At 37.4% G+C, this 18105-nt stretch overlaps 1 protein-coding gene and 1 pseudogene across 1 annotated transcript in view; one reads left to right on the forward strand and one right to left on the reverse strand.

Annotated features, from left to right (window-relative positions):
• Window positions 1–4391: 4391 nt before the first annotated feature.
• LOC118025938 lies at window positions 4392–5860 on the forward strand (annotated as a pseudogene).
• Window positions 5861–11224: 5364 nt separating this feature from the next.
• Window positions 11225–18105, reverse strand: part of ABCB7 (ATP binding cassette subfamily B member 7) — a 164955-nt gene continuing 158074 nt past the window's right edge. Inside the window, exon 16 of the mRNA XM_035028775.1 lies at window positions 11225–12107. Within this exon, the coding sequence (XP_034884666.1) occupies window positions 11892–12107 (216 nt within the window). The 3' untranslated portion in view covers window positions 11225–11891. The remainder of the gene's footprint in view (window positions 12108–18105) is intronic.

Genomic DNA, 18105 nt, shown 5'->3' on the forward strand with positions numbered 1-18105 from the left:
TCTAGTACTAATCTAATTAATGAAATGAAGGGAGTTAGTGAAACAATACCAGCCACGGTGAGCATTGTGGAAATAGTAAAACAGGAGGTGTTGCCATTGACTCGAATTGGAGATTCTGGAAAATGCCTCAGAAGAAATGAAAGTGGAGTGTGTCCCAGCTCCCATTACCCCTTCCACAGTTCCTTCCTTTTCTCCATCTCCTCCAACTCCTCCAGTTCCTCCTCCCACACCAGCCATTTTTCCTGCTGCTGCCACTAATGTTAGTACTGCTGGTGTTCCCACCACAGTCCAGAGGGTCTTAGAAGAGGGTGAGAGCATAAGAACTTGCCTTAGTGAAGATGCAAAAGAGATTCAGAACAAAATAGAGGTAGAAGCAGACAGGGAAACAGAAGAGATTGTGGATGCTCAGAACCTAAGTTCAAGAAAGAGCCCAGGCCCAGAAACATCAAATGAATGCTGACATTCATAGTCTGTTTTCTTCAATGGTGTGTTTATGTTTTAGTGCAGCCTGCAAAAGAGTTATTCCATTGTCTAAAAATGCAAATGAAATTTCAAATATACAAAATGCCTCCAAGGTATATGTTACTGTAAAAAAAATGTATTTTGAATGTATTTGGGTCTGTGTGTTAGAAGACACTAAATCCCAAAATTGTAAAGAAAGCAAAACATATATATATATATGTTTTAGTATATATATATGTATGTATATATATGTATATATATATATATACAAAAAGAAAATTGAGTACAGTGAAAGGAAGCTAAAAGTGAAGAATATATAAAATGTAAATGTAAGAAATGAAAGTTAAAAAAAGACTAAAAAACAAAGAGTTGATAAAATAAGAACGTAGTTGAAAAGGGAAAAAAAAAGAAATGGAAAATTTTAACTGAAGGATAAAGGAATCATGAGAAAAAAAAAAAAAACACCTTCAATTCTATATACTATTTTTCCCTAGCACTGGAGTTTTACAGTCCTGTGTGGTCCGTAAACTTGCTGTTCATGTGTTTTTCTAGTTGGTCTTCTGGGGGAAGGGCCTGCTGCACTGATTCTCAGGTGTCTTTGCCTGGGCAGAGTTGCACTGCCCCTTGCCAGGGGGCTGGGCTCAATGTAAGCTGTTTTAAGTTGCTCTGTGTGGCTTCTGTTCCCTGAAGGCTTTCTGCGCCTCTTTAGAGGATCAAAATAAAAATGGCCATGCCTGATCTCTAGGCCCAAAGTGGGAAGATTGCAGTCCCCTCTCTTCAGTAAACCCTCAGGGATAAATGGTCTTCACTTTTGTGTGTACCAAACTCTGCAAACTCCTGTGGTGTGCACCCACACCTATCCTCCTGGGGGGAAAAAGGATGGTCCTGCACTTCTGCACTTGGTAGGGCCCTGGCATGGAGAGCAGTCACCCTATCATGGTGCACCTGCTCCTCCCCCCACCATTTATCTTCCAATATATGCCCTCAGAATCACTTCTCCGCATGTCCTACCTTGCAAAAAGTGGTCGCTTTCTACTTGTAGAATTCCAGATATTCTTCTGTTACATCTCAGGTTGAATTCATGGGTGTTCAGAATGATTTGATAGTTATGTTGCTAAATTCAAGGGACCAATTGAAACGAGGTCCCCTACTCTGCCATCTTTTCTCCCCTCCCTGTTAATAGTGTTTTACATTTTTTTACCTGTAAAATTGGCAGTGATATCCTTTCATTCTTTTTTTTTTTTTTTTTTTTTTTTTTTACTAATGTGAGTGTTCACTATTTTGTTCTTGGTCGGTTTAATTTAAAAAATTTAATTTTGTTAATCTTTCCAAAGAACGAACTTGTAGCTTTGTTAATTTTTTCTACTGATTTTGTATTCTCTATTTCACTGACTTATGCTCTAAATTTTCTTTCTGCTAGCTTTTGGTTCAGTTTGCTCTTCTTTTTCTAGTTTCCTAAGGCAGTTTAGGTTACTGATTTGAGATATTCCTTCTCTTGAAATATAGGCATTTACAGCTATAAAATTACCTTGAATGAGTTTTAGCTGCATCCCATACATTTCTGCTTTTCCATTTTCATTCACCTCCAAATATTTTCTAGTTTTCCCTTGTGATTTCTTCTTTGACCCATATTTAATGTGAGTTAATTTCCTTCTGAGGTCCCCATGTTTTCCTCCTCTATTACTGATTTCTAATATTTTTATTGTGGCCATAGAACATGTTTTGTATGATTTCTGTCTTTTAAAATTTATTGACACTTGTTTTTTTGGCCTAGCATTTGATCTATCCTGAAAAATGTTTTATGTGCTCTTAGGCAGAATGTGTATTGTGTTTTAAGTCTTTAGTTCCTTGATCTTCTGCCTAGTTGTTCTATCCATTATTGAAAGAGGTTTTGACCTCAATGAGATACCACCTCACACCAGTCAGAATGGCTAAAATTAACAAGTCAGGAAACGACAGATGTTGGCGGGGATGCAGAGAAAGGGGAACCCTCCTACACTGTTGGTGGGAATGCAAGCTGGTGCAGCCACTCTGGAAAACAGTATGGAGGTTCCTCAAAAAGTTGAAAATAGAGCTACCATATGATCCAGCAATTGCACTACTGGGTATTTACCCCAAAGATACAAAAGTAGGGATCCGAAGGGGTACGTGCACCCCGATGTTTATAGCAGCAATGTCCACAATAGCCAAACTGTGGAAAGAGCCAAGATGTCCATTGACAGATGAATGGATAAAGAAGAAGTGGTATATATATATACAATGGAATATTATGCAGCCATCAAAAGGAATGAGATCTTGCCATTTGCAACGACATGGATGGAACTGGAGGGTATTATGTTGAGTGAAATAAGTCAAACAGAGAAAGACATGTATCATATGATCTCACTGATATGAGGAATTCTTAATTGCAGGAAACAAACTGAGTGTTGTTGGAGTGGGGGGTGGGGTGGGAGGGGTGGGGTGACTGGGTGATAGACACTGGGGAGGGTATGTGCTCTGGTAAGCACTGTGAATTGTGCAAGACTGTTGAATCTCAGATCTGTACCTCTGAAACAAATAATGCAATCTATGTTAAGAAAAAAAAAAAGAAGAAGAAGAAGGTAGCGGGAGGGAAAGAATGAAGCGGGGGAAATCGGAGGGGTAGACGAACCATGAGAGACGATGGACTCTGAAAAACAAACAGGGTTCTAGAGGTGAGGGGGGTGGGAGGATGGGTTAGCCTGGTGGTGGGTATTGAGGAGGGCACATTCTGCATGGAGCACTGGGTGTTATGCACAAACAATGAATCATGGAACACTTCATCTAAAACTAATGATGTAATGTATGGGGATTAACATAAGAATAAAAATAAATAAACAAAACAAAACAAAACAAAACAAAACCCCCCAAAAACAAACAAACAAAGAAAACAAAAAAAAGAAAAGAAAGAGGTTTTGAAATTTTCCACTATTATTGTTGAGTTGTCTATTTCTCCCTTCAATTCTGTCAGTTTTGTTTCATGTATTTGGATAGGTTCTTAGGTGCATATATGTTTAAAATTGTCATATCTTCCTGATAGAATTTCTAATCATTATGAAATATCCCTTTTTATCTCTAGTAGCATTTATTTGTTATGAAGTTTATTTTGTCTGATATTAGTATAGGCACTTCAACTCTTATGGTTCATTTTTGCAAAATATATGTTTGTATATATATATATATATATATATATATATATATACATATATATCTCCCATTCTTTAAAAAAAAAAAAGATTTATTTGAGAGAGTGGGGGGAGGGGCAGAGGGAGAGAATATTCAAGCAGACTCCTCACTGAACATGGAACCTGATATGGGGCTCAATCTCACAACCCATGAGATTATGACCTGAGCCAAAACCAAGAGTTAGATACTAACCTACTGAGCCACCCAGGCACCCTTCCCATCCTTTATTTTCAACCTATTTGTATCTTTGAATATTAAATGCTTCTATAGACAGGATACCTGTTGGATCAAGTTGGATCTTGATTTTTTAATTCAATCTGACAAGCTCTGCCTTTTGACTTCTTTAATTCATATTTAATATTGTTACATCTTCCACTTTAATTTTTTTCTATATGCCTCATGTCTTTTTTTTCTATTCCTACCTTATTGCCTTCCTCTTGTATTAAGTGGGTATGTTCCAGTGTAACATTTTGATCCCTTTAATATTTTAAGTATATTTCTTAGTTACTTTCTTAGTGGTTCTTCTAGGGCTTACAATATACATCCTATCTTCTCAGAATTTACTTCATATTTCCACTGAAATGTGTTCCAATGAAGTATATAACCTTTACTCCTATATAGCTCCTTTCCATACCACCTTTTTGTACTATTGTTATATCTAATACATTTATATATGTTACATTTATATATATGTGTGTGTGTGTATCTCAAACTCAATAATACATAATTAAAACTATTAGTTTGTATGATCTTATATCTTTCAAAACATGTAAGAGAAGGGAGGTGTATATTCATAGTTTGTTATATTAATCATTGTATATACCATTTACCATTTCTGGCTCTCTTCATTTGTTCTTGTGGATTCTGGATATCATCTGGTTTCATTTCCCAAGAGTTACTTTCATTACTCCAAGACAGCTTTGTTTCCACTCCCAACAAAAGAATACACATTGCTTCATGTGGTTGTTTTCTAAGTCAACTTGTTTTAAAATTTTTCTTGCTCTACTGGCAGCATTCGGTGGCAGAACGTCTCATAGGAAATTCTCTATTCCCAGACATGGGTCCCTGGGCTTCTTGCCCCAGAAACACAGTGGCTGGCACCATGGAAGGTGAAGAGCTTCCCCAAGGATGACTCTTCCAAGCCTATCCACCTCACAACTTTGCTCAACTACAAGGCTGGCATGACTCACATTGTGTGAGAGGTCAACAGACCTGGATCCAAGGTGAAAAAGAAGGAAATTGTGGAGGATGTGACCATTGTGGAGGCACCATCCATGGTGGTTGTGGGCGTCATGGGCTATGAAGAAACCGCTCAAGGTCTCTGTACTTTTAAGACCATCTTTGCTGAACACATCCAGGATGAGTGCAAAAGGCACTTCTATAAGAATTGGCATAAGTCTAAGAGAGCCTTCAACCAAATACTGCAAGTGGCAGGATGATGATGGCAAGCAGCAGCTAGAAAAGGAGTTCAACAGCATGAAGAAGTACTGCCAAATCATCCGTGTCATCACCCACACCCAGATGCCCCTGCTTCCTCTATGCCAGAAGAAAACCCACCTCATGGAGATCCAGGTGAATAGAGGCACAGTGGCTGAGAAGCTGAACTAGGCCCATGAGATCCTGGAATAGCAGGTGCTTGTGAACCAAGTGTTTGGGTAGGATGAGATGATAAATGTCATTGGTGTCACCAAGGGCAAAGGTAACAAGAGGTCACCAGTCACTGGCACACCAAGAAGCTACCCTGCAAGACCCACCAGGGACTGTGCAAGGTGGGCTGTATTGGGGCATGGCATCCTGCCCAAGTGGCCTCCATGGCATGGGCTGGGCAGAAAGGCTACCATCACTGCATTGAGATCAACAAGAAGATCTACAAGATTGGCCAGGCCTATCTCATCAAGGATGGCAAACTGATCATGAACAATGCTTCTACTGATTATGATCTGACAAGAGCATCAACCGAGTTGACTTTGTCCACTATGATGAAGTGACCAATGACTTTGTCATGCAGAAAGGCTGTGTGATGAGAACCAAGAAGCAAGTGCTTACTCTCCACAAGTTGTTGCTGGTGCAGATCAAATAGCAGGCCCTGAAGATTGACCTTAAGTTCATTGACACCACTTCCAAGTTTGGCCATGGCTGATTCCAGACTGTGGAGGATAAGAAAGCATTCATGGGACCACTAATGAAAGACTGAACTGCAAGAAGAAGCTGCTTAATGTCAGAAGCAGATTGTGCAACTGGTGGGATCTCAATAAACATTATTTTCCAGTGGAAAAAAATTTTCCTAAAAGAAAGAAGAAACATGCAATTATACTGTCTTTTACTAAGTATCTACATGAGTGACTTTATTGGTGCTGTGTGTGTGTGCACACACACATGTGTGTGTGAATTACTGTCTGGTGTCACCTGCTTTTTGCCTGAATAATTTCCTTTGTATTTCTTGTAATATAGATTTACTAGCAATGCAATTTCTTTTTACTTATATGGTAACATCTTTATTTCACTTCATTTTTGAATGATAGTTTGTTTTTTGTTTTTTTTTGTTTTGTTTTGTTTTAAAGATTTTATTTATTTATTTAAGACAGAGAATGAGAGAGAGCACATGAGAGGGGTTAGGGTCAGAGGGAGAAGCAGACTCCCTGCTGAGCAGGGAGCCCGATGCAGGACTCGATCCAGGGACTCCAGGATCATGACCTGAGCCGAAGGCAGTCGCTTAACCAACTGAGCCACTCAGGCGCCCCGTGAATGATAGTTTTGTATATAATATTAATAGTTTATTTTCAAAAAAATTTTAAAGGTTTTTATTTGTCAGAGAGAGAGAGAGCACAAGCACAAGCAGGGGGAGCGGGGAGCCCCATGTGGGACCCGATCCCAACAACCTGGGATCATGACCTGAGCCAAGGCAGACGCTTAACCAACTGAGCTACCCAGGCATCCCTTGATTTTTAATTTCAGCAATTTGAATATGCAATCCCTCTGTCTTCTGGCTTTCACTGTTTATGAGAAACCTCACCTGTTAATCATATTGGTGTTGCCCTGTGTTTTCCCTTATGTCATTTATCTCTTACTGCTTTTACAATTTTCGCCTTATCTTTAGCTTTGAACATCTGTTTTTCCTAACTGGTGTTTGTTGAGCTTTTTTGATGTTTAATATTTTTCGTCAAATTTAGATGTTTCCATTCATCTCTTTGAATATTTTTTTCTGCTCCTTTCCTCTCCTCTGCTACTTACATTTTGAGGTACATTGGTATTTTTAATGGTGTCCCACATCTCTCTTCAAGACATTTTTCATTTTTCTCTCTGTTCTTCGGATTGCATAATCTCTATTGATCTATCTTCAAGTTTGTGGATTCTTTCTTTGGCCAGCTCAAATATACTATTGAGTTCCTCTAGTAAAAACTTCTCAACTCCAGAATTTCCATTTGGTTCTTTTAAAGTAATTTCTATTTCTTTATTTATAAATCTTTATATGCTATAGCTACCATCTGGGCCCCCTTAAGCAGTATTTACCGCCTGTTTTTCCTGTGTATGCATGACACCTTCCTGTTTCGTTGCATTTCTTATAATCTTTTGTTATAAAGCGGACATTTTATTATAGTATCTTATAGCAACTCTGGATAATGATCCTCCTATAAGGGATTAGTATTTGCTTGGTTATTTCCCCTGCAGTGTGCAGCCTGTTATCTCTTTTAGTCTAGCCACCTAAGGGTTATCTCTGGGTGGGCATAATGCACTTATTGGCAAGATTTTTACCCTTTACCATTGGATGTGTATGTGTTTGGAGGCTGCTATGTCAGGGGGTTTTCTTTTGACCCACGTTCAGCCAGGACTAGTAACTGGGAGTTTCCTTCTCTTTTCTGGGAGGGCAGTTTTAGACATATACATAGTCTTCCAGATTGCCAAGGAGGAGTGTGATTTTATTTTTAAGCCTGTGTTCCTAATAGTCGCCTCTAGATCAGAACAATCTATTGTTCAGTGTTTGGTCAAGTTCCTTGACCCAGCAAAGCTTTTGCTCTGTGTTGATGGGTCTGCATGTACTGGGAAATGCTTTTAAGTCTGCCCCATGTTCTGCTCTAATTGTCCTGAGTAGGTGCAGCCTAGCACATGCACACAGTCTTTTCAATCCCCAGAGTTGACTGTGCTCCCAGGAAGGCTCTTTTTGGTTCCCTCTTGGTTTCTCTTTATTAAAATTCTGGCTGCTCTGCTGCTTTGTTTGCACCAGCTCTGCCTAATTGCTCTCCACCAAGATCTCCATTGTTTTTGACAATGTCCTTAGGGACAAAGTTCTCCATGCTCTTTCAAATGAAGTCAGTCCCCCAGGCAGAATGGTGGAATTCTTTGTCCTCACTGCATACCGTCCCACTTAGAAAGAACCTGTGCACCACTGAACTGAAGCTGGGGGCTAAAAGGGCCCAGAGTGAAAACACCACTCTATGAGTGGTGCGGCACTGGGGCATGGTGTCAGTTCCTGGTATTCTCAGTTTTCCTCTCCTTGAGTGAAACATCCAAACTTTGAGTAAGCTGGGGTGGAAAAAATCAGGGCCTCACTATTCTCAGCCTGCACACATAATAGTGCCTCCACTCAAAGAATGGAGGCTGGGTGGTAGAAGGTTATCACCAGTCCTCTTGGCTGTGCCTGTGTGGAATAAATTTCTGCAACACAGAGTTGGGGGTAAGAAATGCAGGCAGCTACCCCTGCCAAGGTGAAACCACAACCCCGGAGTGGGAGCTGGGGGAGGAGCCCTACCTCCTCCCAACATCTTCACCACACCTGCCTAAATAGAGTACCCAAGGTTGAGCTTCTGTAACACAGACCTGGTATGGTAGAGGATATGCAGGTAATTCAAATGCTAGAATCTTCCTATTCTTACTGATAAGTAATAGGTTTTCTTGAATCAATGTTTTCCCAATTGATATATGCTCTTTGGACAATTTCTAGAGATTTTAAATTATTGTTAAAAAAAATAATTTCGAACAGTTAAGTTGTTCTGCTGGAGAGAAGGTCTACTGAGCTCTTCAATTCAACATTCTGGAAGTCTCAGCCTTCAATATATTTTTAAACTTAGCTTCTGAGTAGAAATGTCCAGCCAAAAGAGAAATGGAGTAGGTGTCAAGAACCAGGGTTTTCATTCCAACTTGGTCGCTAGCAAGACCAGTGATTCCTCCTGAAATTCAGTTTCCGAATGAGGAAATTACATTAAAGGCCTCTATATTCCTTCCAACTCTAAAAATCCTACAATTTTATGAACTAGAAATGGAATAGAAAGTAATCGGTGAAAAACATTGTTCTGTAGCTGTGTGAGAACAGGATATATGAAAACAATCCATTGCCTTTTTAAACCAAAACTGTTCCAACTTGTTTTTATTTAGAACAATTAATTCTAATTCTACTTAATCAAAATGCTAGTTTTGCATGCTTTGCAGTCAAGAAATTTTTCCACCCCAAAGGTTTCCTTCCTAACCATTAGAACTGAAAAACTTGGGGCAACGGAAAGTTGCCTTTCACTGGTTGGTCATCAAGAATATGACAGCTTAATGCTAAGTGAAAGCACTATAATTTACTACCATTTTACCCACATTATGAACTCTGCAAACAATTACTTTCTCTCTGAGACAATTCCAAGTTTTCACCTTCTGCATAAGGCTCTAAGGCCATACCCTTAGAGTGTCTATTGATTATCCATACTTACTCTGAATGTGTGAATGACAAAATATCAGTTCTCCCTATGCATTACAGAAAAGAGTTGTTTCAATGGGCCACCCATTTCTAGTCACAAAGACATATTGCTTATTTAGTAATGATTATCTGCACAAATTGCTGTAACAATAAAACTGGTAAAGAGCCTCCCTTTCAAGTCATTTTGTCTTAACTAATCAGTTTTAACCAGCTTATTTGACTTAATATTGTCATTTACTATACAGTTTACATTCAAAATCTATATACTCAAAGCAGGGGGGAAAGGGACTTCCTATAATTTAAGAAAGCTGCCAATGCAAATATATTTAAAACCTTTCAACTACTAATCTACAAAAGAGTATCCTATGATAAAGGCAGAAGGTATATATGAATTATGAATATACACTGGCAAAAGATGCTACTCACCAACACACCGAGCAATTAGGAAGGATGACAGCAAGACGACAACATAGACAAAGTGACCCGGAAACAAGAATTCATATAATCTTTAAATATCTTACCCTTAAGCAAAATTAATTAATTAATTATTTATTTATTGGGGGGGGCAGAGGGGGAGAGAGTATCTTAAGCAGGTTTCATGTCCAGCTCAGAGACCAATGCAGGGCTTGATCTCATGACCCTGAGATCATGACCTGAAATCAAGAGTTGAACGCTTAACAGACTGAGCCATGGAGGTGCCCTTTAAAACTTATTTTTAAACTAGCTATTTGTACAAAATGATCTTTGTCAACATCTAAGGGAAAAGGCAAAATATTTATCTTAAAGGTATGTAAAAGGTGCACATCCCTGTAAAGGAAAAATAAATGCATACTTCGAATTTGTCCAAATGCCTAGGCCTCTTTCTGATTCTCACAGCTGACCCTCAGACTTGAACTGTCGAAAAAATTTCCAAATGAACCTATCTGTCCACCAAGATATTTCTATGTTAAAAACCTTCAGGAAGGCATCAGTTTTTCTGATCCCAAATTACTCGTTTCAATTTAATTTTTGTAAACTGGGATTTGCTTAGGAAGGAAATATGCAATTTTTAAAATAGAGGGATGTAAGAAATAAAACCCTATCATCTTGCTCCATTTTCAGAGCCCATATTCTAAAACTGTAGCTTATTCATCCCAATCCATTAAAAAAAAAAGTTTCAACATTTAAAAATTTATACTTTATACCTTTTTATGTGAATATGTAATATTGTAATGTAAAATTATTGTTATAATAAATGCCCCTTTTTTGACATTTTCTTCTCAGTGAATCTTTTGTCTATTATTTCACTGTATAGAACCATCTTAATATGATGAAAATATTTAAGACTTACTTAATGGCCCTTACATAACTGTGTTTTTTAAGTTATTCAAGTTTTTATTAGCTGAAAATACTGGTTAATGACCACATGATCCAGTGGCCTAGAGACCATCTCTAATCATATGAAAAGAAAACAGCTTCTTCAAAAAGAAAAGAAGCTACTCAAATTGGAAAAGAGGAGCTTCTAAGTGAACATATACCAACATTTTATTAACAGGTAAAACCTGATCATTTTGTTTGGGCTGTTATGACACATTTAAAGGAACTCATTAAATTACTGAAAAAGAAAGGGATGACCTTGTAATAAATTCTGACGTGTCACTGATTAAAGTCCCAATCATCTAGAGTACATATACATAATATTCTCCTATTTACCTCAAGGTCATTAATAATTTTTAAGTGGTTGCTGCTTTATATACAAGTGTGAGCATGTGCACACACACATATATGTGCATGCATACATTCCATTTAGTTGTTTCTTTATATAACTTCAGACACCAAAAGCACAAGAGTTAAGATGGAAATAGGAGGGCAATTAACTTCCTAAGCTTTTTAGATCATTCCCAGTATGACAACTGTCAAATTACATCAGGGTTTTAAGTGTTTAAAGAGAAAGACATAAATTTTGGTCCCAAACAAGAGCAATAACTCATTTTGATGAAAAAATAAAATTCCCATCACTAGAGATGCTGGTTAATGATGATGAACATTCTACATACATACATGAGAATTAAGGTTTTTCCTCCAAAAGATATACAGTGGCAAAGACTTTAAAAAATGAAAGTGTAGGTATCTATCACTGAAGTATGTCAGTGGGGAGGGAGGAGAAACAATGAACCTACACTGTCCTCTTAAAAAAAAAAAGAAATGGATACTTTCCATCTAAACTGTCAGCATAAAGGAAATTTAAAAAACTATTAAAATTTGGAATCCAATGTAATTCATCTGGTTATGGATATCAAATGGCTATCAGGCCCCCAAAATGGAAATGGGGCAAAGTGAAATAGTAACAAAAACGATGCTTTGGGCACAAATAAGGCAGTAACAAGAAAATAATTCGTGGCTAAATACAGACATCACATGAAATACTGTGAAAGATGTAAAACTCAAATTCCTTTTCAAATAAATCTTACCTAAAAAAAGGATTATAGAAATGGGAATGTATGATTTCATTTTTAATAAAACAATTCTGCTTCAGTGCAAATGTGTCAAAAAAAATGTCTTGTGCAACTTAGCAGGAACAGTTTCCACAGCCTTTCACGCTGTTGACAATTTCTTCTTGTAGTTTCTTCCTTTCCTCCTCTTTGGACACATTTTCTTTCTTTGCATCCCATGTGGGGTTATTATGGTTCTGCACACGGCTACTCTGTGTATGCCACATTTCTGAATAGATACTGCCAGGGTTTGCAAGCAAACCATGGTGGGTACCACGTTCAGCTATCTTACCCTAAAAAGCAAAAGCAAGAGAAACATAGAAAAAGGTCATATAACTAGCATAATAACTGAAAATACATAATAATTTCTAACTAACGATTTTGAAGGATTTGCATTCATTAAAATACCTCTCCCAATTCCTCATCCATAGTATAAGTAGGAAAAATTGAGGTAGGAATGCTTTCTTCCCTGTTAAGCTATTAGTCCAGTGAACAAACAAAAAGCTGTGAAATTCCATATACTGTAAACCATTTCACTTAAATTTTAATGTTTTATTTTTAATTCTGAAGGGCAGAAAAGGAAGGTGAAAAATTTTTAAAGGTAACTGTAATTGGTAAATATTTAATCAAAAGCATTGTTATTTATTACAGGGACATAAAAATAATACCCTGAAATCGTTATGTATACTTTAAAATAAAAAAGATTTCTCCATGAAAAGCTACTTCTTCCAGTAGCTATTTTTGTTAACAATGGATATTAAACTTAACATTGCAGATTTGGTATAGATTCCAAACTCTTATCTACAATTAATTTGTCTCTTGACAGCTACTGTTAAACATGGTGGGAGACAAAAGGAGTTTTGTCACTTTTACTGGTACTCCCAGTTTTAGGACCTTTACAAATATACCCTTAAGCAAAACAACTAAAATTTGTTCCCACATCTGAGTGGTTAATTTAAGACTCCTCTTTCATTGCTAGCTAGGCAGTTTAAAAAAGAACTATTTTGCTCAGCTATTTAAATTCCTCTGGATTTTGAAGAACACAGTTCTCAACCTTGGTATGTGTGGACCACTTCATTGGCACAAAACTCCCCATGGGTTACATGTTTTATATTTTTCTATTTACCACTGTCAAAAACAAACAAAACCCTCCGTGAAAACTTCATCAAAAGCTACTAGAAAAAATGGAATTATTTTTGTGGAAATACCAATGAAATAAATCACAAATAATTACCCTGTCGTAAAAATGTATTTTAAATTATTTTTATTTGTATTGAAGTACAAATGTATATATCCTAAAAAGTTAAGATTAAAAAGCTTATAACAAAAAGGTCTTTTGTCTCCTCCTTCATGCCTATCGCCTTCCTATCCCCAAATTCATAGCTATTTCTTCGGTATTTACACATACATATATGCATATATACATGTATTATGAAATTCAGCACTCCTATACTATCCCACATTACCACTATTTCATTTTTACACTCTTCCAATAACATTGGTTATAGCACAAGTGTTGTTTAAGTTAATATTCAGTGTTTACCTTATTATGACGATGTAAAGTATTACCTGTTGAGTCAAGTAGATACTAGAATTTTACGTATTTTTTCTTGTAAAATTTTTTATTCTTAGTAATTGCCTTGTTTTTTCATTTTCTAATTTTTCTAAGTCACTATTGGTAATTCTCTCTAAACTTTCTTCCAGAATTATAAAGCCCATCTGAATACTATTTTTTTCATAATCAATTATATTAGGTAATCTATTAGTTCAATCCTCCATGACTACCTCCCCTTTGAGACATTCCTCTCACAACTTTTAAGGTTGTTTTATTTATCCTCAACTTTGAAATTTTATGATAATGTGTTCTGGTGTGTGTGTGTTTTCCTTTCCATTCATTGTGCTGGGTACTTGGTGGGCCCTTTCAATCTGGAAACTCATGCTTTTCCCAGTTTGGCAACTACCACATTTTTTTCACTTCATCCTCTCTCTAAATTTACACTATTTTTTTGCTAATTCATTTGAGAATGAGTTACAGACATCATTACATTTCACTCCTACATATTTCATTAGCATTTATCTCCTAAAAACAAGAATATTTTCATACTGACTAGAATACAAATATTATCACACCCAAGAAATTTATCTAACATATAATCCATAGTCAGATTTCACCTACTGTCCCAATAATATATCCTTTATATACATATTTTTCCACCCAGAATCCAATCGGGATCAATACATTGAATTTATAAGTTTTCAAGTCTGTGTTAGGTATGTGTTACACTGACATTTCTAAAATATCCAGGTGCGGTTTTTTTTTTAAAGATTTTATTTATTTGACAGCAAGAGAGAGAACACAAGCAGGGGGAGTGGGAGAGGGAGAAGCAGGCTTCCCATGGAGCAGGGAGCCTGATGTGGGGCTTGATCCCAGGACCCTGGGATCATGACCTGAGCCGAAGGCAGACACTTAACGACTTAGCCATCCAGGTGTCCCCAGGTGCATTTTTAAAGAATGCCATTTAAGTTGTTTTTGTTTAGTTGTTTCTGATTATTAGATTCAGGCTAAACATTTTTGGTAGAAATACAATATAGGTGATGATGCGCCCCACTACATCAGATCAGGAGGTACACAATGTCAATTTACTCCACAATTAATAATAAGTTTGATCATTTGGTTAAGGGAATTACATTTCTCTATTTTAAAGGTATTTTTTCTCTTTGAAATTAATAAGTAATCTATGGGTTACATTTTCAAACTGTGTAAATATTCCATTCCTCAATAATGTTTTCACCATTTGGTTTTAGCAACCAGTGATGATCCTTACCTGCAGTCATTATTACAATGGTAGCTGCAAAATATGACTTTTTTCTAAATTCGTCATTCTTTCTACAAGTGTTACTTGGCATTCTTCTTAAAGAAGAGCTTTCCCTTTCCCCATACTTTTGTATTGTTGTGAAATTATAGGTTAGGTTTTTTTTTTAAGATTTTATTTATTTATTTGACAGAGAGAGACACTGCGAGAGAGGGAACACAAGCAGCGGAAGTGGCAGGCAGAGGGAGAAGCAGGCTTCCCACGGAGCAGGGAGCCTGATGTGGGGCTTGATACCAGGACCCTGGGATCATGACCTGAGCCAAAGGCAGACAGACACTTAATGACTGAGTCACCCAGGTGCCCCTATAGGTTAGTTTTTTATTGAACATATCCTAATTCATTAAGTATCATTATTTTTTTTTATGTTCGAATTATCCCACATTGGGCCAGTGGGAGCCCACAAAAAAATGGTTCTTGTGTCTTTGTGATAGGTATTCATTAGTTTTCTCACTCCAGATACTGAATCAGTCATATATTCAAAGAATTTTGGTTCCTTTTAGTGAGGAACAGTATTTAGTGCTCAAGATCTATGTGCCTGTTATACTTATTACTACTGGGATTTCACTGCTTCTAGGCCTTTTCACTGAAAAGTTAGGAACTTTATCATTTTGAATTCCTACTGATAATTCTGTTCCAATATAACATCACAAGGTTGCTCCTCTTCTTCTTGCATTCCATTATTATTATCTTGACCACTGTTTTACAACATGGGTATATTTACTCATATGCTCCCTCTTAAAATATACAGAAAACAATTTCAAATAGGCTACTTCCATACTACTACTAATAACAAAATTAGGTTCAAATTTTGATTTATTTTTGTCCTTATATTCCACTAAGGGTAAATAATCAGAGTAATGTGTTCAACAGTTACTTAGATTGTTTTTCTTCTGCATGTCTTGTTATCAATTTGTTATGCAGTTTCACTTCTTTCTGTTTGTAATCACTTTTTGCTTTTCCCCATCCTTGCTGACTTTCAAAATTTTAAATATATGAAAACATTGCCATGGTTCAAAAGTAAAAATAATAAAGTAGCTAAGATGGTAGAGTAGGAGGACCGTAGGCTTGCTGCATCCCTCAAACACAGCTAGATAAATATCAACTCATTCTGAATACCCAAGAAATTGATCTGAGGACTGACAGAACAAACTGCACAACTAGAGGGAAAGAGGAGGCCACATCGTGGTAGATAGGAGATGCAGAGACCTGGTTTGGGGAAGAAATGGATCATGGATGCTGCAGAGGGGAAGGCGCCCAGGTTGCAGAGGGAGGCGAGAGAGAGAGAGAGAGAGAGAGAGAGAGAGAGAGAGAGAAGCACAGAGGGGATCACCCAATGAAAACACTTCCCAAACCCGTTAACTGAGAAACTGACAGGATGATTCAAAAAGTACACACTGCACTGCAACAGGCAGGCAAGAAACCCAGACACAGACAGAAAACAATAATCTAAAACACACTTAGTGTACATGAAGGGACTTTATTTGCTCCTGTGGGAGTGCTTCCCTGACGAACTGCCCTCTCAGGGGACAAAGGAACTGGCTGGTGCCACTTCCCTCCACTGGCCTTCAGCATCAACTAATAACTTCAGTAAATAGAAGAGTGACAACACAGGCTGCTTAATTGCTTACACCAACCCTGCCCCTCTGCTCTCTACTGGTATTGCTTCTCTCAGGCAAGTGTGCCTGAGAACCAGCACAGCGGGATCCTCCCCCAGAAAACCAGCACAACCCCCCACAGGCACCATATCTACTGACCACAGACTTCTGCAAATCTTCAGCTCTAGTGGAAATGGCACCAGGTCTTTTTAAACAAGCAGACAAGAGCACAACTAATTAAAACTCGCCACACTTTGGCCAAGGTCCAGACACTACTCACTGCAGGCAAGGAGAAACTCTGCAGAGCACTGATCTGAGGGATAGAGCAGCCATAACACAGCAGCAGAGTGCACACAGCAGACAGCAGAGACACTTCCTGAAGCGACAGGCCCTGGACATTATATGACCTCTTCTTCATAAAGTCATTACTCTCAAAAGCAGGAAACATAACAGGCTTTCCTAACACAGAGAAGAAAATAGATACCTCAGCCAAGACTGAGGAATTCATCACAAAAGAAAGAACAAGGTCATGGCCAGGGATCTAAACAAAATACATGTAAGTAACACGCCTGATCCATAAATTAAAGCAACAATCTTAAGGATACTAGCTGGGCTTGAGAAAAGCATAGAAGAGACCTGGGAGACGCTTAACCACAGACATACAAGAGCTTAAAAACAATCATGCCAAAATGAAAAATGCAATAACTGAGATTCAAAACTGACTGGATGCAATGACCACACGAAAGGAAGAAGAAAAGAAATGAGTAAGTGATATACAAGGTACAATTATGGAAAATAAGGAAGCTGATAAAAAGGGGGGAAAAATCTAGGGACACGAAAGTAGACTAAAGGAACTCAGTGACTCCATGAAACATAATTACATTTGTATCACAGGAGTCCCAGAAGAAGAGAAAAGGGGACAGAAGATTAATTCGAGGAAATTAGAGCTGAAAAATTATAATCTGGGGAAGGAAACAGACTTCCAAGTCCAGGAGGCACAGAGAACTCCCATCAAAATCAACAAAAGCAGGCCAACATCAAGACATATTGTAGTTAAATGAACAAAAAAGCAGAGATATAGAAAAAAAATCCTAAAAGTAGCAAGACAAAAGGAGTGCCTAACTTAAGAGGGAAGACAAACTATATTAGCAGCAGACCTGTTCATAAAAATTTAGCAGGCCGGAAGAGAGAGGCATGATATATTCAATGTGCTGAATGGGAAAAATATGCAGGTAAGAATACTCTATCCAGCAAGGCTGTCATTTAGAATAGAAAGAGAGATAAGAGTTTCCCAGACAAACAGAAACTAAAGGATTTCATGACCACTAAACCATCCCTGCAAGAATTATTAAAAGGAAATTTTTGAGTGGGAAAGAAAGACCAAAACTGACAAAGACTAGAGAGTAACACAGAAAATCTCAAGAAACAATGACAAAACAAGTAATAAAATGGCACTAAATTCATATCTAACAATAATTACTCTGAATATAAATGGACTAAATGATCCAATCAAAAGAGATATGGTGTCAGACTGGATGAAAAAAAAAAACAAAAAAAAAAACAAGACCCATCTATATGCTGCCTAGAAGAGACTCATTTTAGATCTAAAGACACCTGCAGATTCAAAGTGAGGGGATGAAGAAATATTTACCATGCAAACAGACTTCAAGAAAAGCCAGAGTAGCAATATTTTTAACAGACAAACTAGACTTTAAACCAAAGACTGTAACAAGAGATGAAAAAGGGCATTATATAATAAAAAAGGGGTCTATCCAATAAGAAGATCTCCCCCACCTTGGAAGCATTCAAATATATAAAACAAT

Source organism: Mirounga leonina, unplaced genomic scaffold (assembly GCF_011800145.1).
Source record: "Mirounga leonina isolate KUSES-001 unplaced genomic scaffold, KU_Mleo_1.0 Mir_204, whole genome shotgun sequence".
Lineage (NCBI taxonomy): Eukaryota > Metazoa > Chordata > Mammalia > Carnivora > Phocidae > Mirounga > Mirounga leonina.